Consider the following 27729-nt stretch of genomic DNA (forward strand, 5'->3'; position numbering starts at 1 on the left):
ATCACCCATATCGTCTGGGAGCTACAGAGAAGGTGGCGCGTGGACTCAGAGAATGGCTAATCCAGATCTGAGACGAGACTCGCGAAGAGGAAAAAAAGCAACGACAAGTGCAGCCCAACTGAGCTGTCAGTTGTAGCCCGTTTGATTGCGTTACTTAGACCAAGCCCACTCGTGGGCTTAATACTACACACGCAACAGCACGTCGTTAACGATTTTTAATTTCGTTATCCACCCATTTTCGCACCGGTCATTTGTTTCCATGTGAGTAAAATAATGATCGGTCGCCTTTGCGCACCGGTGGTCTCTATTCTATCCGTTTCATCGTTTTTTTGCACGTCTGTAAATCATCGCAATATTTTGTGTATTTCTATGGTGTTATTGCAAATCTTATTCAGTATAATAATCTGTGCTCATATTTTGAAAGAAGGGGTTTTGGATAAGACTGAAAACAGTTAGTAAAAATTGAACTCAAATAAATAATTCCCTTGGAGATTTGTACCAGTTTTGGTGCGTTTAAAGATATTATTTTCTCAATAATGTATGATTGTATTTAATCTCGGAATTCAAGCAATTTTTTTTTTAAATTATGTGTTTGTTGTTTACTGTATGACTTGTAGGTTGAATTTTTATCTAAAATAATATCCATCTCTTCGATATCCATGTTGCCTTTCTCGCAAGAAATTTATCCGAATTTGAGATTTTGAGCATCTTTTTTAATAATTAGGTTTATTGAATAATTACATCCCTTGCATTTCCAACACATTTATAACGTAGTTGTCTCCTTTACAACTTCGCGTAGGTCAAGATTCTTGAATCCTGGTCATAGTACAAGCTGTCTTCTAACAGTCTGCGATAAGTTTGCGTAACCTTTTTTCATTAACGTGTATTTTAACATCAGCTAATATAACTCAGTCACAACCTTTTAGTTACAAAGCATCAATTGGAAATCTTAATATATATTGCGATCTTTTGGATGCTGGTATATGAATATTTTGTTGGAAGCAGATTCTATGCGCTTGAAGTAGACTGCGTATTTGTCAAAGTACATAATGAGCCCACTCTCCTTTTTGGCACTTCATACAACAACTGATGTATTTTAACATCCAACACCTTGCTTTTTCTATAACGAGGAACCTACAATATGGCAGTCCTGCACACCGCCTATTTTAATTGATGAAACTTAGCAGCTCGACTACATTTTTAGTAATCAATCGTGTTACTTCTCTTGTCAATATTGATGCTTGCAGCATATCATAGATACGACACATGCATCAAAGCGGCCAGGTCTACTGCGTTCTATTTACGCGCAAAGATTATTCTTCGAAACACTTGGAGTACAGAATATTTTCTTCCGGCAAGGTACTTCTCGAATTTACAGGGGAGGAAGGATGCGTGGACACATTGTACCAAACGATCCAGATAACATGTTGATGAATATGTTTTAAATATATGAAAATTTGGATAAAAGAGCTGTGAATAAAAGTGTAATATTGGAAAGATCTCCCCAATTGTTGGGTTGTTTTTGTAGATCTAATGTCGAACCTTCTATTCTGTATGATAGGTGTTATTCGCATGGGATCTTCGCAGATTTTTTTTCTGCTTTGCCTTATTGTTTCTACAAGGGTGAAGTTACCCATTTCGCACACTTTCTTCCAAATGTCTCGTTTATTTAATTTATATTTTTAAAATTATATTTAATAAACCACCCACTGACAACCACCATTTTCAAAAACAGCAATCAAACCTAAACTCCTTTGCCTTTTTCGAAATATTCACTACAAAACGAAAGGCGAGGCACAGCTCTTTCAAAGCGGGGGATCTCAGCCCGGAAAGTGAAGAAAGAAAACCTTGTGGTAAGCACTTATTACCGTCAAATGGTATCTTTCCGGGTTAGAAAATACGCACATCTTCTCACCGGAATCTGCGACGGATGACGATAATTTTGGAACTTGTCGTAACGAACTTCGCGAGTTATTTATTTGGACATTTTTCTAAATGTGCGAAACCAAACTTTACTTGCTGCGTAGCAACCCCGGCTCAAACATGTACGTGTTAAAATAGCAAAACTCACTGAATCACTATACATTTCTTCAAATATTAGTTTCGAAACGATCGGCCAAATCAAAAACCAAAGGTGTGATTATGAACAATCGTAACTATTTTTATAAGAAAATCAATACATTTTCGTTATGCATGATCCTGAAATTGGCGAAGAAGGGAAAACTTTATTCATAACATACGTAAGCAAAGCTTGTCAATTTAAAACTATTATTTTTCTGCGTTTGTATTGTCACTCTATCACAACTGTATGTCAGACAATGTGTTGTGTTATTCGTGTAACGATCTATGATGTTATTTGGTTGAAAATTTCAAAGTAAGTAAAAAGAAAAATTTTAAATATGTGATGCAAACTAAAATAAATTCCTACCTATACAAAACAAGAAAATCATTCTCTAGAAACTATATACATACCTGGCAAAAAATCCATACTCATGTTCTTTCGTCTCCAGTGCCGGATTTAGGCTTCGGGGGCCCGGGGCAAACCGTATGAAGGGGGCCCCCAAAAACAAGATTTTCAATATGTGAACCGTACATCAACGTTTTATTTGCAATGTTGCTTATTAGTTGTTTTTTTGCTGTTTTTTTGTGGTTTAGAAAGAAACTATGTCACTCAACTGTTTTATTCATTCGAATGATGAATTTTTATTTTTTTTTATGATGAAATATTATAAACCTTCAGTTGCAATGCTCCAAAATATCGACCAATTATTAAAATAAATGAAAAAATGTTACGAACATGCATGCTACAATTTATACTAAAATGTCAAGATTTCGCATACAGGTTTACAGCGTAAATGTAATCTTATTCAGATCGTACATATATTTTAAACTTTCATCCGAATTTAAATGATTTCTGAAAATTTTACAAATTAGCGTTCAGTTCGAATTGCAAAATTCTAAAAGTGAACAAAGTCAGGATTGTAGGGGGCAACTGTAGCAATAACACTGTAAAAACATTGTTCTGAGATGTTTTTGAAAACTAGGTTTCCAAAGCTGCCCCGAATTTCTCGAACATCTCCAGGAATCGTTATCTACTCTTCCCCATGATAACATCTGTCCTCAACGAACTGAAGCAGATGGGTATTAAGCAGTTATTTGATAGAGACGATTTTTTGTAATGTTAAGTCCTTAAACAGTTTTTCAATTGAATTCAACAAGAACTCCATGGGGTTTTATAGAAAATCGCTTAAAACAAAATTAAAAAAAAAAAATTCTTCATTTTACCTGACTATTGAATACTGTTATACCTATCTAGATATGAATTTGCTGCAACCAAGCATTAAAACCGATCCCTCGAATAAGTCATTCTGGGGAATACACTTCAATTCTACGGTTGAATTGCTTAGCAATTAAAATAATAGGGGTACTCACTAAACAGTTTAAATTGCTGCGTAAGCCATGATTTTCTGCTTATTGGAAATGTTTCATGATTTTGCGAATAAAATAATCAAAGATTGCCTTGGTGATCGCGACGTTTAATCAGTTTACGCTGTTAAGTGAATCCCCCTAATGTTATTTAACTTAATCGAAAGAGTAACATATTTTGGCATCAAAAAAATACGAAACTAATAATATTGATGTGAAGATACCAAAAATTATGAAACTTTGGATTTTCAAGTGAAAATTCAGATATGAAATAATCTGGATACCCTTAAAGAACTCAATTACAACTACACTAGGACATTAGGGTGGGGCTAATTTTAAAAAATATCTCCGGGATATGATTTCCCATGTGGAAAGTGATCCACTAGTCAAAATAAGTATGCTGTACAAAAATGAGCGATTTCTGTTGACATTTAGGGGTGGCGCAAAGGGTTTAAGTAAAATTTTTAACAAACCTCCAAAAAAAATTTAAAAATTAATTTTCAAACATAAAATTTCTAGACTAAATCGATGATTTTAGAACCCAACTGGGCCAAATTTGTGCTCAAAATTGCGATATCTCCAATGGTTTTCAAGAAATTTGAAAAAAAAAATGTCATATTTTGGTATCCAACCCAAAAAATACCAAAATACGACATATTTTTTCAAATATCTCAGAAACCAGTAGAGATATCGCAATTTTGAGCACAAATTTGGCCCAGTTGGGTTCTAAAGTCACCGATTTAGTCTAGAAATGTTACGTTTGAAAATTAATTTTTAATTTTTTTTAGAGGTTTGTTCTAGTAAAAATTTTACTTAAACCCTTTGCGCCTCCCCTAAAAGTCAACAGAAATCGCTCATTTTTGTACAGCATACTTATTTCGACTAGTGGATCACTTTCCACATGGGAAATCATATCTCGGAGACATTTTTTAAAATTAGCCCCACCCTACTAGGACATGTATAAAATATAAACGTCTCTGGAACAGCATTTTATGTTTTGATGAAGAAAATATATAGTGCTTCAGGGTTCTTGGGGGGCCCCCCTGATCGGGGGGCCCGGGGCACTTGCCCCCTTTGCCCCCCCTTTGCCCCCCCCCCTTTAATTCGGGCCTGTTCGTCTCCTCTTTACGCTACCCAGAGAGCTAAACGCGAGAGAGCGCACGAGCCTACGGATAGAGACCGTACTTTGCGTGTCTCTATATTCTAAGCCCTGCTACGAACCGTACGTAAACTTTTCGCTTTCGAGCCCTACTTAGCAGCGACCGGTGCGGTTCGCTTCTTTGTTCGGGGCTCTACTTAACGTTAAAACGCTTGATTGAGCCCATGAGTGGGCTTGGTCTTAAAACGAGGAAAGTATTGCTATCCGAGATAAATTCTGAAGCCAAAATTCACTCCGAGCTGCATTTTCTTCTCCTGTACTGTCAAAAATAAATTGAAAACAAAATATTCCAATGATTACTTTGCGTGGAGATTGTTGGCGATGCAAAATTTCACCTCAACATGATTTTGTGCGTGAATGGGATTCAGTCACACTGCATGTAAGGTGATGCGGTCACGTACGTGTTTGAACCACCAGCCCAAAACGTAATGTCAACACAGATAGGAAGAAGAAAAAAATAACAAAGTGGAGAAAAAGAAACCCGTCTTCGCGAGTCTCGTCTCAAATCCAGATGCAGTACAAGAGGTGGTCCAAGGGTTCGAAGTTGGCTTCGTAGGTCATACCGGTGCCCTGCGGTCGGGATCGACCCTTACAGCGATTAAGTGGCCGCGGAGAGGAAGTCCCGGTAGCGATGCTGTCGTGGCGTCGGTCTACTGGGTTGGATCCGAGCCCGCGGTTGGAAACGGGTCCCCGGCAAGGGTAGGCGTAGGTGGAGACCCTGCTGTCAGCAACCTTCTGGTGCAGCTGATAGGACCTGAAGGGTAGTGATACCCTTGCCTTCAGTAGGTCAGATCGGGTTGCACGTGGGTATCAGTTCTTGATGTCTGCAAAGCAGTTGGGCGCGGGCGGGGATGACCCTGCCCGCCTTCCGAGGACAAAAGGAGTGGCGAGGACCACTCAGGAAACTGGCTAAGCGCCAGCATGTTACCGTGATGGACTCTCCAGGGCGAGTCATCGATGTTCGTTGCTGCTAGGCTACGCAGCTAACCTTAAGGGTGCGATGTGCTCTAGCCCCTCTCTGTAGCAATACCTTCTTGGTGGTTTCGGAGAGACGAAGGGTTTGGCAACCATAGGAATGTGTTTTTGTGGGTTGAGGAGAGAGTAGTGTTGTAGAAGACGGCCTTAACCCCACACTACCCTAACCTTCCTGTTAGGGTGTCTATTGAGCAGATTTTTCCCCATATGGTTTAGAAGGAAAAAAAATATGTACCCTATATATCACGGGTTACCAACCGGTGGTCCGTGCTCCCCTGGAGGGCCGTAGTGCCAGACCAGGAGGGTCGCGGTGTATTAAAAAAACTTAAATTTTCATTCTGTTTGTGCAAATTATACCAATATTTAATTTTGTAACTTTGTTTTGTTTTTTTTTTTCAAATGGGTAATCAGTAACACGTGAAAATGAGAGATGGGTACAAACCTGTGATTCCCTGAGTGGTCAGAAAACGGATGGAAGAGGTGCGAAAATGCTGCAAAAGTGGTGTTTTTTTTTCAGAAGTTTCATTTTGTAAGTGTTTCTAAAGACTTTACATGTTTTAGAACTCTAAAATCTAAAAATTAGGAAGTTTTTAATCGAATTGATTTCTTAGTATTTTGAGTGAATACTTACACAGCGCAACATTTTTTTTTGTCTCAAGAGCAGACTTATGTTTCTCTGACGGATTTTGGGCCTGAATCCGAATCCGGGCTCAGATTAGCTCCAACACGTCACAATTTTGAGCTATACCTCAATTTATAGGACCAAATTGAGTTAAAAAAATGGTTGGTTGGATTGGATTGGATTGGTTAAAAAAAAAATCCATGCTTAATGGTTTGCAGTCAAAAAAGCCCAAAATTGCATATTTTGCCCTACAAATTGAGCTATAGCTCAAAATTGTGACGTGTTGAAGCAAATCTGACTCCGATTTTGGGCTCAGCGGCCCAAAATCTTTCAGTGACACATAAGTTTGCTTTTGAGGCAGAGCAAAAGTTAATTTTAGTTACGCTATGCTCTTTCAGATTTATTTTTACTAAAATTGTTAAAGAAGGAAAGTTTTTTTTTGTGACTTGATAAAAAAATGTTGTTTCCATAGGTATTTTTTTGAAACAAATTTATAGTAGTATTGGTTAGAATACTATATTTTTGGTAAAATTCAATAAAAAAGAAAAAAAATCATGAATTCTGTTGCTGTTCCTCAAATTATCGTTGTGGATATTTCAGAATAAGTTTCTGGAAGAAAAACGAATTTTGCTGATTTATATGAGTGTGTTGGAAAACCCAGGAATTTAGCGAGACATTGTGACCTCCAAGAGTCACAATTTGAGGAATAAATTTTCAGAATAAAACGCTTTCAGAAAAAAAAATTTTTGACTGCGCCGATATTTCTAAGCTACGACTTGAATTGAATGTACATCATTGTTTACGAAATGTGAGTTTGAATAAAAAGTATCATTGATCGTTGAAAATCCCTCCCATATTAAATTTCTGGCTACGCCACTATATCCAAATAACTCTGTTTCGTTTATTTAATTCATATTTTTTTTTCTAATAAATTCTTAAAGGGGGTCGCCATCACAAAATGCTTGGTAACCCCTGCTATATAATATTATGGACTGGACGCTGGACGAGCTGATCGGCTACATGACCGGGCGGACTACCATCAGCAAGGACTTGAAACAGGACCCGCTGAATCTCCGCAAATCGCTGGCTCTGGAAAAGGAGCGGTCCTACTAAACGGACAGTTTCCTCTTTACTGGCAACGCGACAATGCAGCACGAAACCATGCAGCGGAGCCGTAGCGGAGAGGTCAAACCGCCCTACGGCTCGGGATGCATGGTCGAAACCTGCCGAAGAGATGCGGCCCAAAAGCGTCCGGCAAAGACAAGCGAAAAGCCAAAATAATCAAGCTGCCAAGTTGGTTGCGAAACGCGCAAGGGGCAGGGAAGCCAAACCCCAAGAGGTCGACCCTAAGAGGAACGGGAGCCAACCGAACCAAGGGAGAGAGAACCCTTGGATTACTGTCGGAAAAAGGAAACGTGTGAGAAAAGTGAAATCATCCGTAAACGCGAACGAAGCGACGCGCTGGACTTCAAAACCGAAGCAGACACGTACGCCGAGGTGCTGAGGGTCATGCGAGGGGAAAATCGTCTCTAACCGCTGGGTGCGGATGTACACCAGGACTCCATGGAGTGTAGAGATGATGCTAGTGCTGAAGAAGGAGGCGGTCAAGACTTTCTACAATGCACTAGCTCAAGGGGTATTGGGAAAAATCGTGTAGTTGAGTGCCCTAACGGAGGCGACTCTCCCACGGGGGTGCTATGGTGATCTGGTTTTGTTGCCGCTTATCATGCGCAACCAGAGCTCACTAATACCAACGTTCTCTCAATACAGCAGCGGGAAAGAATTAGGAATAACGCACTTTGGCGATCAATGTTTGCGAAAAAGTTGTTGTGTGTCTTTTCACAAACAATTCCCACTCTCTGTAGGAACTTTACCTAAACATTGACCCTCTCAAATTGAAAATTATCCATTATGCCGCTTTTTCATGATCAACACTTCTATGTGATCTAATGTGAGGCAAGTGTTTTGCACTAATATCCCTCGTAAAAAGGTAAACTTTCAAATTTCACGGTGAATATTTTGGCTGGAGGATAAATTTATGCTCCACGTAAGGAGGCACAATCCAACCTGTCAAACTCCATAGTGAAAAAAATAGGTTGCCGTCCCCTTGGACTCTCCAGTTTAAAATCCTTGACGAGATCACCGACGCAGAGGAGCCGCACTTGAGCAGCAGTGCGAGGTAGACGTGAAAGGTCCCGCAGGTACGCAGGTCGCCATAATCAAGGTCCCCGCAGTCGCCATGACTAAGGCGGCTCCAGTCGGTAAGATCAGAGTGGACTGGTCAGCTCTGCGGGAAGTGCGGAGTGGAAGGCAATATTGCCAGGGAGTGCAGATTGGCACCAAAATGCCTGATTTGCACGACGAACAAGGGTTACACGACGGGTGGGCCTGAATGTCTAGGCACGCGAGGAGTTCGTACCACCCGACTAAATGCAGGTTCACAGCTAGGTAATCCTGAACCACTGTGAAGCCGCACAACAGTTGCTGTGGCAGTCAGTCTTGGAGTCAAGTACAGACATTGCCCTACTATCGGACCCATACCGCATCCCTCGCGCTAACGGAAACTAGGTAGCGGACAAGGCCAAGCTAGCGGTGATCCGTACAACCGGTCGTTTCCCGGTCCAGGAAATAAATTCCATGTCGCACGAGGGCTTCGCAATAGCGAAGATCAACGGGTGTACTACTGCATTTGTTATACTCTCCCTAGGTGGCCGATAGACCAGTTCTCGTCTATGCTAGATTTGCTACCAAGCGCACAAGTTGGATTGCGTCTTGTAGTCATCGGTGGAGCCTTCAATGTCTGGGCGGTTGAGTAGGGTAGTCGCTTGACTAACGCGAGAGGTTGGGCTACACACAAAGCTATGGCTAGACAGAACGTAGATGTCGCGAACGTAGACGACAAATAAAACCTACAGTAGTAACGGTGCAGGGTCCATCATTGATGTGACCTTCTGGAGCCCGGGTCTAAACCCTAGCTCGACCTGAAAGGTCGACGATGGATGACTATCTGGCGATTTAATACAGGGTGAAATACGAAGGAAGGCGACCATAGCCGAAGGTCATCGACCGTCATCGCGGATGGCTGACCTCACGTTTTGATAAGCCGGCATTGCTTATGGGGAGTAACACCGACCATCTATTCAGCAATGAACTATTCGAAACCCTAAGCCGTGCATGTGACGCAGCTATGCCAAAGTTATCCCTACCCAAAAATAGACGCAAACAGGTTTACTGGTGGTGTCCAGAAATAGCAGAGCCCCGCGCATCCTGCCTAAAAGCTAGAAGGAGGATGCAAAGAGTTCGCACCGACGAGGGTAGAATAGAGCGACGTGAGGCCTACAGCGCGGTTAACCTGCCACTGAGCAATGAGATTAAGGGGCGTAAGCGGGCGTGCTTCAAAAAACTCTGCCAGACAGCCAACACGGCCCCTTGGGGTGATACATACAGAGTAGTCATGGCCAAAACGAAGGGTGCGTCAGCCCATATAGCCGAGGCGGTAAACGCACTGGTATTCAGCATGACCATGCTGAGGGTGACGGGTTCGATTCCCGGTCAGTCCAGGATCTTTTCGTAAAGGAAATTTCCTTGACTTCCTTGGGCATAGAGTATCTTCGTACCTGCCACACGATATACGCATGCAAAATGGTCATTGGCAGAGGAAGCTCTCAGTTAATAACTGTGGAAATGCTCATAGAACACTAAGCTGAGAAGCAGGCTTTGTCCCAATGAGGACGTTACGCCAAGAAGAAGAGAAGAAGAGAAGGGTGCGTCAGCACCCCCAGATCGATACCCTAAAAATGCTACAGAATAACGTGGAAACGTTGATCCCGAGCTACGATATATAACCATGGTCCCATGTTCCCTATGGCCAACCCAGCCGAAGCGAGGTCGCCCCGTAACGAACGACGCAATAACGTAGCCGTAGGCGCTTATGCTGCGCAAGGCTTCGGGTCCGGACGGTATCCCGAAAGTAGTCATCAATACGTGGTACAAATTTCCCAAATGGAGGAGAACGTGCCTCTGGAGCCGACCTACTGATACCTGATAGCCATCAAGATGGCCATCGAGGCTAGCCCTGATATGTTCAGAACAAGGTTCAGAATGGCTATGCAGATGTGCGATGCGAATTTCCAGAGCGAATAGGAATCCGCTATTGCGTAGTCGTCACTAGTTTATGGCACCGATGAAGACGAGAGAAACTACAACATCACCGTAGGGGTACCTTGAGGCTCCATCCTGGGCTCCGGTACTATGGAATGCGCGTATGATGGCGTATTGAGGCCAATTGGTGTCTCAGGATGATAAGCTGAATTTGGGGTTATGATCGTCCATAAGCTGAACTTCGGAAGCCACGTGGAATATGCTTGCAAAAGGGAAAGCATGGCGTTAATGGCATTGGTTGTCAAAGATTATGGAAGCTTACATGTCATGTTATGACATTTTCATGTTAACTTCTGTGGTATCCCACGCTCCAATTGTCTGCATGATCACCGAATTTAACACTCTTTTTTCGATCTGTGTACAGTTTTAGCTATATGGGTCTGCTCATAAACCACGTAGTCATATTTTTGCTTGGTTTTGGGCCAACAGCCCCATTGGAAGACCCCTAAAGGTCCTATGTTCAGTTTTTGCAACATTTCAAAATCTATCAATTCAAAGATAAGTCATTCGACAGTCATTCGATAATATAAATCAACTTAAAATATATATTTTTTCTATTTTTCATCAACTGTCGTGTTAGTCTAATATTTTTGTTTTGCATACACCAACGTGCAACCAACCAATTAAAATTGTACCCAATGCATTCTCACCTTAAGGCTGCATTTTTGTCGGAATCATTAGGACAAAATATAAGCAAACAGCGATTGGGTGTCATCCCCCGGAAAATAAACCACAGCCGGATTGCCATCATTCCGTGTGGGCCATGCGATGCTCTTGGCTTGGGCCATAGCTCAGCCCCGGTAAGCTCGATTAAGCTCGAAGGCGTGTGGGCGCTGCAGCGAAAGCTAAATAATGACATTGCCACGTGGGCAAGTCAATTTTGCCAACGCGCCCTGCACGCCCGGATGGGTTTATTATGGAAATGTTTAGTTCTGATTAAAATTTGCATAAATTTCAGCTCGGCTTACGTAATTGCACCAAGCACGAAATCGATGAATAGTTAATATCGGGATTTGTTCCACTATCATCGCGAGAATCTCCAGGACGCCTCCATTTGGGACCGTACCCATTATGTTTACATGTGACTGGACATGATATGGATAATGTAGTATAAACAGTGCGTGAAAATGTTGGTTGATTATTACTTAATTTAACGATCGATTTGCGTAAAGCTTAGCTGCCAGTGCGTTTATCTCCTAAAGGACCAATGGGCGATGTTTGCTAATGCAATGTGGTGCATATGCAAAATGCAAATTAAGTTCAGCAAAGTGCTTTGAACCTGGTTATGTAAGAAGAAATTATAGCTTGTGTCGCTGTGTGCGGCAACATTCATCAGATTGTGTGAATTCTTTTATGCGAGAATTTATTATTTGTGAAGTTCTCAATAAATAAGCACGTTGAATGCATAGCAAATATTTCACCACCACATGTGATAGCATCTGGGGGAAGCCAATGCCTATGTTGAACATTTTGCTATTATTTTGAAGTTGATTGAATATCAATATTTGAGTAGCTTTTTGGCTGACCATTTCCATATCCATATTTACAGAAACCAATTCACAACAACAGCCGGCCGATCCGGAACCGGAATTCGAAGGCACAATCCAGAACGTAACATTTCCGGCGGGGCGGGAGGCTGTGTTGACCTGCTCGGTGAAAAATCTAGGCCGCTACAAGGTGGGCTGGTTGAGAGCATCGGACCAGACGGTGCTGGCATTGCAGGGCCGCGTAGTGACACACAATGCCCGGATCAGCGTGGTGCACGAAGACATGCGAACGTGGCGCCTGCGGATACGGCAACTCCGCGAATCGGACCGGGGCTGCTATATGTGTCAGATCAACGCCAGTCCCATGAAGAAGCAAATCGGATGCATCGATGTGCAAGGTATGTATTCAAATCGGTACGCTTTATTGACGTTTGCCGTCCCTATTCATGATGTTTAATTGGCGTGATTTTCCGGTAATACGCTATATTGTATTCATAGTGCTGGTAGACATGCTGGATAGACAGCTCGTGCAAGGATAAGAGTTCTGATTAAATCAAATCGCTTGCAGGTCAGGAAATGCCACCTGTTACCGAATGATATCTGTGCGGTATGTCCAGAATACTGATTCACTTGAACTGCACTGCACTGCATCAATAGAACCCATTTACAGGTGTCTATATTTAACGAATGCTTGATTTTTACCGTCGTGTCGCATGCTCGCTCAGTGACATTTAAAATTGGTGGAGGGAAGTATGAACGGTATTCGTGCTGGGGTTGACCTCAGTTTCAGTAATTGAAAAGATCTAGCAGACCATTCAATCCACCGGTTAATGCATGGTGTGAAACGGCTAAAATATTGGCAGTACGACAAACAACTGCAGCATACTTACTAATTTCAGTTGGGTTTCCTATAATACCCTGCTACCACTTCAAGTCCACTGCTATTTCTCGGTTGTTTTCCACCAAATTTAGATATATTGTTTTTTTTGCTGCAAAAACAAGATTTAGTAACTTTTTATCCACACAAAAAAAAACACAGTCTAGAAATTGTAGTTGGCATAAAATGCGTAGCAGAAAGTTACAGGATAATCTACTTCAAAAAAAATTATCATGGGATTGAATACTGTACATCCCGTAATGTTGATACTACGGGTTACATAGCATATATGATCATCTTCTTCTTAGCGTAACGTCTTAACTGACTGAGACAATGCCTGACAAAGCATCCATAGTCAAAAAGATGGTCAAAAATTATGATTTGATCGTAGCTGTTTTTTTTTCGAAAGTTCCGTCAAATTCTTCGCAAATCAAATTATGTGTTCAAAATAAAATTGAGCAGAAAGTTTTAAAATTAAGATGGATGTAGCTTTAGAATAACGACCAAAATATTATTTTTGCCCACCAGATCGTAACAAGCCAATACGCCGTCACATTCTTGTATCTTGTTCATAGTTGATGCTGTCTTCCAAAAATCTGCGATGAGTTTGACACACTCTATTAGATACAAACCATCACACGAAACTCTTTTTTTTTTGTCTGTATTAACGAGATTTTTAGCCATCTCGGAGCCTACGCTTTACTTTCCTTCCGAAGGAAGAACTCACATTTTGCGACTTTATCAGGAGTGGGATTCGATCCCAGGTCCTCGGCGTGATAGCCACGTGTTTTTACCACCACACTAAGTCCGCTCCACACGAAAATCTCAACATGTACTGCGAGGTAATGGATGATGGGATCATTTCGTTGGAATGAGATTCTCCTCCCCTGAAGTGGATTGCGTATTTGTCAAAATACATATTGGTCCACACTCCCTTTTGGCCCTTCATACAACAACATTGAGAATATGTTAGCATTCCAATAACTTGATCTTGCTATTAACATACATACAACATGGCAAGTACTGCATCACAATACGCCATCACAGAGTAATGAAGAATCTTTCTGTGTAGTTGTAAATACGATGCCACGTATGCAGAAAATCCATGCGCACATCTGCTTCCATCCTCTCTAGGTGAAGACAACTTGTTGTTTACATTTTACCGACGGGAAAAGATTATTTATTGGATTGATTGAGCAGCTTTTACTGCATTCTAAAACTTTGAAATGGCACAGAGCTTTTGTGGTGTATGAATTGAAGGTTGGTTCAATAAGTGAATCTAGCGAAGCGAAAATTAAACGGTGATCATGAATAGTTCAGCTAGCTGCTGCTTTGCAGCGTCAAACGCAAAACGAGAAAAAAATTCAACTACTACGTTAGTGAATCCATCTGATGAGCCATTAGCAAATATAAGTTGGAATATCTGTAACTATTAGACATGGGTAACTCACTCGCGAGTCGACTCAAAGAACCGATTCGCGAAACCGAGTGAGTGAATCACGATTCTTTTCAAAAGAGTTGCGATTCGCTGAAGTTCATTACGAGTACAAAAAGTGCCGAAAATAGTTGCATTAACCGCGTAATTAAGTGATATTTTAACACAGAACATCGTGATATTTGCCAATCGATCATTTTTCATTCGTATATTGTATGTCCGGCTCGCGCTAGTGATTCGACTCTTTAGTGGAAAGAACGAAAATCTGTGTATCCTGTATTTATTGCGTCGATGGCTGAATCGACGTCCATACCTTGCGAGTTAGAAAACTGGACATATAAAAAAGAAGTCGGCCATTTAACATCGAAAAAATAACAATTTCATCAAGTTGCGGAAAAGAGTTACTGAATCGGTCTAAAGAGTCGACTCTTTTTTGAGAGTGAATCGGTAGCGATTCACTCTCAAAATTAAATCACTTTCCCATCTCTAGTAACTATCCGTCTGTTATGATGGGATTTAGCACATATGACGAAGAAGATCATATCTTAAATGTTCTAACCTGCATTATTTTTCTTGGCATATTGTTCTGGAGATCCAATTGTGAGGCCACCACACACGAATTATATACTGCAGGCATCTATTGATAAAGACCTGCAGCCGTTGCGTGTTCTCCGCTGATACACACCAGGTTTCACTGGCGTATAGCAGCACAGATTTCACGTTCGAGTTAAAAATTCGGATATGTCAATATTGGTGCCGCCATCAGCCGCCATTTGGCTACCAAGATATTGGAAGCTTTCAAAATTCTCCATTGATCACCCAGCTACCGTAAAGCTACAAAGGGTTGACCGTGTTTACATCCAACGATTTGGTCTTGTTGACGTTGATGGTAAGACCTGCTGCTGAGGAGCGATTGGCAAGATCATCGAGCTTGATATGCATATCAGAGCGCCGTTGAGCTAGGAAAGCAACGTCATCAGTCAGTTCGAAGTCATTTAGGTGCTCTATGGTAATGGGTTGCCACAGCAATCCACGATTTGGTTCAAGACCAATCGCACCAACCAGGATCTCGTCGATTACGATGAGGAACAGTAGCGATGGTAGTATATATCCTTGCCTCACTCCAGCAACGACCCGGATAGGATCGGACAAAACACCGTTGTGCAGTACTCTGCACGAAAATGCTCTGAACTGTGATTCAATGAGGCCAATGATTTTCTCAGGGAGACCCTTGCGCCTGAAGGCTTCCCACATGTTGCCGTGATTGAGACGGCCAAAAGCTTTTTCGTAATCAATGAACACCAGGTAGAGAGACTCTTGGAATTCATTGATTTGCTCCAGAGTGATACGGAGCGTGACAAAATGGCCCACACAGGATCGTCCGGCACGGAATCTTGCTTGCTGCCGTCGGAGAGTTGCGTCATTCTTCTCCTGTATCCGGTTAAGGATCCCTTTGTAGAGGACTTTGAGAACGATATACAGTAACATCGTCTGTTGCCACAAAACTCTGCAAACAGCTCTCCGTTTTCGCTCATATCTCCGAGACCATGGCGTCCCATGACGGGCTCATAGTCCGAGTTGTCGAAACCAACCTTCGCGTTCAAGTCGCCCATGAGGATCTTGATATCACCTTTCGGAGCCTTGTCCACGACAGCATTCAGTTGATTCTGTTGAGTTGAGTTCTGTTTATCTTGCATTTCGTCAGAATCGGTTGGCGCGTAACATTGATTCATGGTAAGGTTTCGAACTCGTGTTCTGAATCTGGCTACAATAATCCTCTAATTAATAGGTTCCCACTCCATGCGCGCAGCGTGGGCGTGAGCGCTGAGCAGGAAACCAACTCCACGGTGGCAAGGATCATTTTCACCTCGTAGGCCAGAGTATAGCAGAATTTGACCCGACGCCAATCTGTGTTCTCCAAAGTTCGGCCAACGGACTTCGCTCAGTCCTAGGATCTCAAGCTTTATACGGCATGCCTCATTGGTTAGTTGTACCACACAGAAAAAAATATTCATGTAAAATTCAGCGAAAAATCATGCACATAAAAGGAATGCTAGAGTTAGTGCATATTTACATGAGATATCATGTAAAATTACGTTACGTTCGTGTAAATTTCCGCTAATAGTCGCGTAACTGGTTGGAGTCCATGATAGACTCCAGGATTAATATATTCCAAGTTCTAATTCTTGTTCGTTGTTTCGCGTTAAAAGTCGTTGCCGTTGAATCAGATCATAATCTTTCATTTTTGATTCCAGTAACGTTTTTTGGGTTTCGGAGACAGTAAGTTGTTGGCCTAAGGTCCCCTATCCACCGTGGTGGGGCAGCCACCTTAGGTATAGCTTCCAGTGGAGAAGCATTTCATACTCAGCCGCTGGGATGCCAGAACAGACGCTGTTTGAGCCGCACCTCCTTGGTGAACAGACGCTCGAGACGTACCTCCTCTATCTAGCTGAAGTCAGCGCCCAGGCTACACTACCAGCTAAGCACACAACTCTTAGCTGGCGGTCCTTGTCATCGTTTGACCCGTGGAAGCATGAGGTAGGAACTTGTGAGGACCAGAGCTATGTTGGACGCTCTCATTTTCGACTCACCCTTTTGCAGCCCGAAGTGTATTTTATACATACGTAAAAGTTTTGTGAATAGGGACACACCAACATGCCTAAATACAATACCTTGGTGTTTGATAACTGACAATGCTGTTAGAGTTTGCTCATATTCTTTGTTACACTGAGGAAATGAGCATCTCTGCCCAGCATCGTTTCAAATTACTGAGATACCTATTCTTCTTTTTAGTAACCTGTGGAATCCTACGCAGCATACAAGTCACAAAGGAGTGTCTACAGCGCAGGTTGTTGGTTGGACACGAGTAATTTTCAAGTTATTCTGCCTTTGAGTTGGAATTATTTAAATGTAGCTCCTGTACAACCAAAAAGCTGCGCTGTCGACACTTCTTTGTGACTTGTGTGCTGCTTGGGATGAAACAAAGATAAAACGTTGTCTGTCGATCATAGAATTATAATGTAGGACATCTTAAAACTTGCGACACTGCTGGGTTATAAATCACAGCTTTAAGTGAATCTCGTCCCAATATGGAAGAATGCAAATTTGCTTATTTTTCAAAGATGCCTTAAGGATGCTTGCTGGGATTTCTCCAAGAGTTTATGCTGAGATTTATGCTGTAGGTTTCCTGCCGCAGGAAATTGCTCCATGAATTCTTCCAAGCGGGTTTCACCAGGGATTTCTCTAGTGGATTTTTCCAGAGATACCACTATTAATTCCTCTTCAAATTCATCCTAGAATTCCTATTGGGGCGGCTATAAATCACGTAGACAAAATTTTGGTCATATCTGATCCCTCCCACTCGTAGGCTTTCGTTCATAGAAAAATTTTAAAAAAAATTTTGAAGTGTAGATTTTTGCCGGACCTTGGTCTACTAAAAGTCTACGTGGTTTGTAAACGGCCTCTTTGGAAGCCCTTCAGAAATTCGTGGTTGGATTTCTCCAGAAAGTATTTTTCCGGAAATTTGTGCTACTAGGTAATCTTCCAAAAATTTCTAATAGTGTGGAAATTCCTTCAGTTTTTTGTTGAGATTGTTTCAGGCATTCCTCTTATGATACCTCTACATGAACTCATCCTGAAACTATACGACGAGTGAAGTTTTTTGGAAGTGTTGTACTTTTTACAACAGCGCACATGCTGAAGGGTTAAACAGCTGCCATCTTGAATTTGTAGCTGCCATATTGGAGTGTTTCATCTGGGGCTAGGATTCTACGTTGTGTATGGTAAGGAGGAGCTCCAGGCGACACGAAGAACACGATTTTATTGAGTTCAAACTAACTCGGATTTTATTTGCCCCCGAGAGGCACACGCCTGCTCGGGAGGGATCTTCACTTACTATTCTAGCTTACATAGTTTCGTGTGCACCTTTTATAGGTGCACACAGTACGGATAAACAATGCATCAATTTTAAATAGCCGCGCGCACTGCTTTCTGCAGTTTGGCGCAATTGTGGATTGGCGCCAAAACAGAGAAGCAGCACGCTGGATGGTGACAATTGTGCGCTGCTGTGAATGGAACAATGGGCAGCAGTGTAGTATTTTGAATATCCGAAGTCTGCACACGCTCGGTTTGCCTAGCAGCAGCCAGTGATGACGCCGACGACGGGGCGAGATCGAACATGGAGTTTAGACCGCCATCTTGGATATTATAGTCACCATTTTTGGACTCCGGACACTTTCCCCATACCAAATATGCCCCATATTGCACGGTTTCAGTGCCTAAAACTGTAATAAACAGTCGTCATCTTGAATTTTAGGTCGACATCGTGAAATTTTTGCTGTGTTGATTTCCGCACAAAATTCGTCAACCATGCTTAGGGTACAAAAATCACCGTAGTTAGATGTGTCGCATGATCGGGCTTGGTTCAGTTTATACATACGACCAGTTCTATCGGTGCTAGTCCAGATCACTGAAATGGCCATAACTTCGGAACGCCTTGACCGATCCGGGCCAATTTTAATAGCAAAGAATGCGATAAAATTTCGGTTCAATTCGTGCTTAAATACGAAAAATCGGCCAATGCGGAAAGCTTCAAAAGTGAGTGACATTTTTTGTACACATCCATATGTACATACACACACCTACTACATACACACAGACATCATCTCAATTCGTCGAATAGCCTTTCAGTACACTAAACCTAAACCGATCGGGAGCTGAACACGTCACTCTTAGCATGATCTTATTGAATCCCCTCGCATTTATCGCTTTGGCTGTATTAGTATATGAGCTCTGGTCGAGTTTAGGCTTTTGGTTGGTGTTACGGGATAATAAATATACAATAATTCGCATCAAATCGGTTTTTATTTGTTAACTGCACACGCGCGCCATCTCACACAGGAACAATGAGTGGTAGACGGCTAGACAGGTTGCCGCATGTTGCAGTGACGACAAGCAAAAATAGTATTCAGTAGAAAACCCACCCAGATTGGAATATTTCGGTTGAGGTGTGCTCGAGGGCAAAAATGTGCAACTCGATTGAAAGCTATTATTCGATAATCAAATCCATCCAAGAGCGTGACCTCGCCACGTGGACGTGAGAATCACACGTTCGTTTTGTATGCGGATAGTCATGGGTTCAATTTCCCAGTTACGCCAATAAAACCTTTTTCGTCAAGCCGACACAAAACTTCGATTGAAACTGACCCCCATCTGAAGGCCGATAGGAACAATAGCAACAACATCACGTACTTTTCGTTCTCATCAGCTATCGAGGTTGAAACTTTTACTGCAAATCATTGTATTACATATAATAAATGTCATTTGAAATAAAAAAAAAAAAAACAAAAATTTTACTTTCGTGGTGAAATTGATCAGTCAGTGAAATGTCTTCGTAAGTCCTGAAAATATTTTTTCCACCTGAATTAACCATCTTACAATGCGAAACGCTGTGCAAAACTTTTACAATTTTGCTAAATTTTGTATTATTCAAGTTCAATGTTTAGTAAATCCCAATATAATACCTGTAAGTAGGCAATCTCCATACTAAATATGTGATCACTTCCGAAAAGTATGATTTTATGCATAAATTTGAGTATTTATAGAATTTTTGAAGACGAAATCAGGTTTAGCGAATATTTTGCAGCTAGAAACATTCATTCGAATATTCATTACATTTGCGATACTGCTACGATAACATAAGTTTGGAATTGTCTGATTGCATAACTCGTAGGCGTTATGTGTTAGATTGACACTGTGCTATGAAATTGGTAAAGAAGGCAAACGGTTTTTTCAACATGTTTCTGTTTTAGTGATGGCTATGAACATGTAAATATTCTTGAGTTGTATATGTAGAGAGGAGGAAGAAACTGCAAAGAAAGATGCAAAGTTGGTGAAATGGGACGGGCCAGGGATTTAACCCAGGGTGTTCTGCATACAAATGAGAAGCGGTAACCATTAGACTACCAAACCCGTCATAAGAAATTGTCATACAGACTATGTACATTATACAAATACAGTGCAGCAGTCAAAATGTCCCTCGTTCGCGTAGTGCGCTAGTGGAAAAAAAGCTGTACAATTGGAATAAATGAATGAAAAAATAAAAATTAAAACAACCACACTATGCACTAAAAAACCTGAGAGAAAAATATTTCATTCGATGTTGATTCGTCGTTTTGAGTTGCCTTTAAAAATCAAGTGGATACACTTGGCAGAATTCTACATTGTTTGATAGTAACCATAAATGCCTCTAATACTACAATCCTGGAATTTCATGTGGGTAATGTAGAACATGAGCGATCGCTCAAGGATCGGTATATTCCCCTTATTCCATTCATATTCACTCCTATTTGCTGAAATGAATCGAGAAAGATGCTGCAAACGAATTGTCGTGATCAAGCACGCTACCCCAGCACCAGTGGGAAGCGATGTGCAAGTTGCTTGACCTAGATATTCGTTGCTGTTCGTCGCTGTTTGGATCACAAGCGAATGAAAGAAGCGAATGGTGAAGAATAATCGAAATGGTTATTATTACAATAAGAAGAGAATTTCTGCATGTAATGCATACATTTTTAGTATATTGTTATTGAAATTGATGAATGATGAACGTTTGGATGGTAATTAGCAATTGAAGGCGCTTTCGGTCATCGGGTTGCTCATAAAACAACGGTTTTAATTAAAGCTGGCTATAATTAACACCATTGTTTTATAAGTAACCCGATGACCGAAAGCGCCTGTAATTGCTAATTGTTATTGAAATGCTAGATTAGCGAAGAAAATAATAAACATTCTTTGAAAACATAAAAAAAAATCGTATGCACAATATCACTTACGAATCGCGTCACCGCTCGATCGCTTGCGATGCGAATGTGGACGAATGAATAATTTTCAAGTGTGGCTTTCAACACTACGGTGATGTTATCGTCACTGACAAGCAAACACACAAACTAAAGCGACAACCGTTCCATGCTGACTGGCTTCGAATGTGGAAGAAGATGCAAAGTAGAAATCAGAAACCCTGATCGCTACTACTCCAAGCCTAATCACCTTAGTCAAGATCACTCTCGAACCGAGTGTTGGTAAAACAATAGTTTGAGCATCGACGTGAGTTTGCCGTTCCCTGACAGACGTGTTTAAACACAAGAAACTAATAAGATGTTTATAATTTGGCATGTAAAATGGTCTGGAAAATATACAAAAAATACTGGATAGGGGTATTATGGGCATAATGGACACCCTAAGCAAATGAGTATGTTAGGCCTGTATTACAGAGAAAAACTCAACATATTATTAGTAGGCTTACAACTTTAACTTGTTTCCTACGTATTTCAATCATTTACAGCAGGTAGAATGTCATTATTGTGAAGAAATAATGAATTGTAAACCGTGTGTTTTTTGGGGCTGGCAGGAAAGGGGCGAAATGGACACTAATCGGGGCATAATGGACACCCCTGCATATTTTATGCTGTATCTTTGATATTATCGACCAGTTAAGTAAATTGCCTACGGAGATCAATACCACAGATATAATACTCCATCTTAGACGAGTTTACATAACATCAAAGTTAATTAAATAAATTTTTGGCTAAAATATTCGGATTGATTTTTTCCAAACTCTTTAAAACGCCTAACAGTATGCAAAGCACGTACATCCATTCATAATTGCCAGTGTTCATTTCGCCCCGAATCGACTAGGGGGATTAGGGGCATAATGGACACCCTAAGCAAATGAGTATGTTAGGCCTGTATGACAGACAAAACTTAACATATTATCAGTTGGCTTACAACTTTAACTTGTTTCCTACGTATTTCAATCATTTACAGCAAGTAGAATGTCATTATTGCGAAGAAATAATGAATTGTAAACCTTGTGTTTTTTGGGGCTGGCAGGAAAGGTACGGGGCGAAATGGACACCCATCGGGGCATAATGGACACCCCTGCATATTTTATGCTGTATCTTTGATAATATCGACCAGTTAAGTAATTTGCCTACGGAGATCAATACCACAGATATAATACACTAAAACCCCAATTTACGCTCAAAATGGGGGGAGCGTAAATTGAGGGAGCGTAACTTGGGGGGAGCGCTATTTGGGAATTAGTGCGTAAATCGGGGGAGCGCTATTTGGAAATTAATGCGTAAATCGGGGGAGTGTTTTTTTTCAGTTTTATAATTAGTTTGTGAAGATCGAAATCACAAAGTTCCTAAACCTTTTAAAAGGTTATAAGTTATTCAATTATAATTAATAATTTAGCAGTTTTGCTAAGTTTAGTGGTTCCCAACCTACGGTCATGGGCCAAGCGAATTTCTCAAGAATCAGAGGTGGGAAGATAAGGTGAAAAGGTTTTTCGAAGTCTGCACTTCAGGAAGTATGTACTTATCACAATGTAGTTGTATTGCAACAATCAGTGGTTTCCAACCTATGGTCACGGGCCACGTGAATATCTCAAGAACCGAAAGTGCAAGGAAGAAGAGCAAATGTTTATCGGATTGATCATCTCAAGGATCAGTATCTCTGATATATATATGTTGAAAAATCAGTGGTTTCCAATCTATGATCACGGGCCACGTGAATATCTCGAGAACCGAAAGTGCTAGGCAGAAGAGCAAATGTTTTACGGATTGGTCATCGTAAGTATCATTATCTCTAATATAGATATGTTGAAAAATCAGTGGTTTCCAATCTATGATCACGGGCCACGTAAATATCTTAAGAACCGAAAGTGCTAGGGAGAAGAGCAAATGTTTTACGGATTGGTCATCTTAAGGATCAGTATCTCTAATATTGATATGTTGAAAAATCAGTGGTTTCCAATCTATGATCACGGGCCAAGTGAATATCTCAAGAACCGAAAGTGCTAGGCAGAAGAGCAAATGTTTTACGGATTGGTCAACGTAAGGGTCAGTATCTCTAATATAGAAATGTTGAAAAATCAGTAGTTTCCAATCTATGGTCACGGGCCACGTGAATATCTCAGGAACCGAAAGTGCTAGAGAGAAGAGTAAATGTTTTACGGACTGGTCATCTGAAGGATCAGTATCTCTGATATAGATTCCATTCCATGAAAAATCAGTGGTTTCCAATCTATGGTCACGGGCCACGTGAATATCTCAAGAACCGAAAGTGCTAGGCAGAAGAGCAAATGTTTTACGGATTGGTCATCTTAAGGATCAGTATCTCTAATATTGATATGTTGAAAAATGAGTGGTTTCCAATCTATGGTCACGGGCCACGTGAATATCTCAAGAACCGAAAGTGCTAGGGAGAAGAGCAAATGTTTTACGGATTGGTCATCGTATGGATCAGTATCTCTTACACTAAGGTATTTTTTTACAAGGGTAGTTTTTCTGCTTTAAGTCGGTCAATTTTGAACCTAGACGGGCTTGGTGGTCTAGTGGCTACCGCTTCTGATTCGTATGCAGAAGGTCATGGGTTCAATCCCTGGCCCGTCCTTTTCATCCTACTTTGTATCTTTCTATCCACTTTCTCTCGCTCTCTCTTCTCAACATATACAACTCATGTATATTCATATGTTCATAGCCATCGCTAGAACCAGAAACGAATTGAAAAAAGTCGTTTCCCTCCCTTCTAACTTCCACTTACAGCACAGTGTATATAACGCCTATACGTTATGCAACCAAAGCGTGCTGTGTCGCTTGACCTTATTCACCTTATTCACCACACAATCTATCACGAATACTATAAATAACCCTATCCATGGATCGCATCACCGACCCAACGGTGACTCCCAGATCTTCCATCCTTTCCGTCTAACAAATACCCCAGTCCGTGCGGGTTGTGGGGACGCAGAGTGCTCTCGGTCTCTAGTAGCAACAACCAGTACACTCTAACATTCCTTTCCCTTCCCAGCTGACTGTAAGGACTTGGCCGGCGCCGTTATTGATCAAATATGCATGAGCTGCTAAAATTGCACTTTGAGAATAAGTTGAATGTCCCAGCCCCTTATTCAGTTGGATCTCAGTGCAACTGGTACCAGTTCAGATCAATCACGGAGGAGCAACCATTGACATGTATAGTCAGAATTGATCGTTAATCGTTGATCGTTTAAGTCGGTCAATTTTGAACCTACCTATCTGATTTTCCGTACACAGGTAGTACTAACCGTTATGTCTACCTGTGTACAAATTTTCATGTGAATTGGCTCAAAATTGGCCGAGTTAAAGCAGAAAAACTACCCCTGTAAAAAGACCTTAGTGTAAATAGATATGTTGAAAAATCAGTGGTTTCCAATCTTTGATTACGGGCCATGTGAATATCTCAAGAACCGAAAGTTTAAGTTTAAGTTCGTTTGGCCGAATGTTGTTTGGCCGAATGCCATCTGGCCAATAGGGCCGTTTTTTCGAATGCCGTTTGGCCGAATCATGATCAAAAGAATTCAGAGGATGTTTTTGACATTCTGACTGCCAATATGACCATCAGAAGTATTTCCTTCTTTCAATCATAGGCTATTCTTTCTAGTTTTGATTTTCATTGATTAGTTGGCGTTGAAACTACCGATACTTTATCAAAGCTTTTTCCTTCTTTGAATCATGGGCTATTCTTTTGAGATATACACTGAAGTTTTTTAACGATGGTAATGGTCCCGCGTGAAAAAAACCGCATAAAAAACCGCGTTATTTCAAAAAACGTCGTAAAAAACCGCGTTATTTCAAAAAACGTCGTAAAAAAGTCTAGTCATGTTAGATGTGATACTAACTATTTTGCGCGTGTTTTGAAAAAAAAAAAACTCGGTTTTTTTTTACGACGGGTTTTGAAATACCGCGGTTTTTTACGACGTTTTTTCAAATAACGCGGTTTTTTTAAGCGTTACCATGTAGAAAAACCGCGTAAAAAAACTTCAGTGTACTGAAACGAGAAACAATGCCATGGTCACTTTATTTCATAATTCATTTTTCCGCCAAACGACATTCGGCCAACCGACCTTTTCCGCCAAATGGAGTTTGACCAAACGGGATTCGGCAAAATGACCCGGAACCCTATTGTATAATGCTGCTTGAGATGTATAATTTGAAAAGCCGATTTTACTTTCTCATCGCCTTTAACCCTAATGTGGCCGGCAGGGTACCCGGGTACCCAGCACCAATTTAAAATACACGGTGTAGAAAAAAGCAAAAAGTTTACCGGCCACATAACGGTTACGATTCTTGAGAAATTCGCATGGCCCGTAACTCCAGTTTGAAAACCCCTGATGTTTACAACACCAGAGCATTGTAATAACTACCCTTTGAGATGCATAATCCTACAAATATTCACTCTTTCTCCTCTCATCTAATCTCTTATCTCATCTCTCATCTCATCTCTTACCTCATCTCTCATCTCATCTCTCATCTCATCTCTCATCTCATCTCTCATCTCATCTCTCATCTTATCTCTCATCTCATCTCTCATCTCATCTCTCATCTCATCTCTCATCTCATCTCTCATCTCATCTCTCATCTCATCTCTCATCTCATCTCTCATCTCATCTCTCATCTCATCTCTCATCTCATCTCTCATCTCATCTCTCATCTCATCTCTCATCTCATCTCTCATCTCATCTCTCATCTCATCTCTCATCTCATCTCTCATCTCATCTCTCATCTCATCTCTCATCTCATCTCTCATCTCATCTCTCATCTCATCTCTCATCTCATCTCTCATCTCATCTCTCATCTCATCTCTCATCTCATCTCTCATCTCATCTCTCATCTCATCTCTCATCTCATCTCTCATCTCATCTCTCATCTCATCTCTCATCTCATCTCTCATCTCATCTCTCATCTCATCTCTCATCTCATCTCTCATCTCATCTCTCATCTCATCTCTCATCTCATCTCTCATCTCATCTCTCATCTCATCTCTCATCTCATCTCTCATCTCATCTCTCATCTCATCTCTCATCTCATCTCTCATCTCATCTCTCATCTCATCTCTCATCTCATCTCTCATCTCATCTCTCATCTCATCTCTCATCTCATCTCTCATCTCATCTCTCATCTCATCTTTCATCTCATCTCTCATCTCATCTCTCATCTCATCTCTCATCTCATCTCTCATCTCATCTCTCACCTCATCTCTCATCTCATCTCCATCTCATCTCTCATCTCATCTCTCATCTCATCTCATCTCATCTCATCTCATCTCTCATCTCATCTCTCATCTCATCTCTCATCTCATCTCTCATCTCATCTCTCATCTCATCTCTCATCTCATCTCTCATCTCATCTCTCATCTCATCTCTCATCTCATCTCTCATCTCATCTCTCATCTCATCTCTCATCTCATCTCTCATCTCATCTCTCATCTCATCTCTCATCTCATCTCTCATCTCATCTCTCATCTCATCTCTCATCTCATCTCTCATCTCATCTCTCATCTCATCTCTCATCTCATCTCTCATCTCATCTCTCATCTCATCTCTCATCTCATCTCTCATCTCATCTCTCATCTCATCTCTCATCTCATCTCTCATCTCATCTCTCATCTCATCTCTCATCTCATCTCTCATCTCATCTCTCATCTCATCTCTCATCTCATCTCTCATCTCATCTCTCATCTCATCTCTCATCTCATCTTTCATCTCATCTCTCATCTCATCTCTCATCTCATCTCTCATCTCATCTCTCATCTCATCTCTCATCTCATCTCTCATCTCATCTCTCATCTCATCTCTCATCTCATCTCTCATCTCATCTCTCATCTCATCTCTCATCTCATCTCTCATCTCATCTCTCATCTCATCTCTCATCTCATCTCTCATCTCATCTCTCATCTCATCTCTCATCTCATCTCTCATCTCATCTCTCATCTCATCTCTCATCTCATCTCTCATCTCATCTCTCATCTCATCTCTCATCTCATCTCTCATCTCATCTCTCATCTCATCTTTCATATCATCTCATGTCATCCTTCCCTAACTCTCCATCCTATCCTCTACCCTCCCCTCTACCCTACCTTCTACCCTACCCTCTACTCTAACCCTCTACCCTACCCTCAACCCTACCTTCTACTTTCCCTACCTTCTACCCTACTCTCTACCCGAACCCTGTATCCAAACCTCTACCTTAACCCTCTACCCAACCCTCTATCCTACCTTCAACCCTAACCCTATACCCTATCCTCTTCACTACCTTTTACCCTACCCTCTACACTACCTTCTACGATACCATCTAACATTATCCTCTACCCTAACCATCTACCCTAACCCTCTACCCTAACCCTCTACCCTAACCCTCTACCTTACTTTCAACCCTACCTTCTACCCTACTCTCTACCCGAACCCTCTAGCCAACCCTCTATCCTACCTTCTACCATAACCCTCTACTCTACCTTTTACCCTACCCTCTACCCTACCTTCTACCCTACCATCTTACATTACCCGCTACCCTTACCATCTACCCTACACTCTACCCTACCCCTCTATCGTAGCCTCTACCCTACCCTCTACCCTAACCCTCTACCCTAACCCTCTACCCTAACCCTCTACCCTAACCCTCTACCCTAACTCTCTATTATAGGCTCTACCCTACCCTCTACCCTAACCCTCTACCATACCCTCTACGCTAATCATCTACCCTAACCCTCTAC

At 41.3% G+C, this 27729-nt stretch overlaps 1 protein-coding gene across 1 annotated transcript in view; it reads left to right on the forward strand.

Moving 5' to 3' along the window:
* LOC109433434 (lachesin) overlaps positions 1–27729 on the forward strand; it is a 315576-nt gene that overhangs the window by 33701 nt on the left and 254146 nt on the right. The window contains exon 2 of the mRNA XM_029862736.2: positions 11893–12228. Coding sequence (XP_029718596.1) covers positions 11893–12228 — 336 coding nt within the window. The remainder of the gene's footprint in view (positions 1–11892; positions 12229–27729) is intronic.

This window comes from Aedes albopictus, chromosome 3 (genome assembly GCF_035046485.1).
Source record: "Aedes albopictus strain Foshan chromosome 3, AalbF5, whole genome shotgun sequence".
NCBI lineage: Eukaryota > Metazoa > Arthropoda > Insecta > Diptera > Culicidae > Aedes > Aedes albopictus.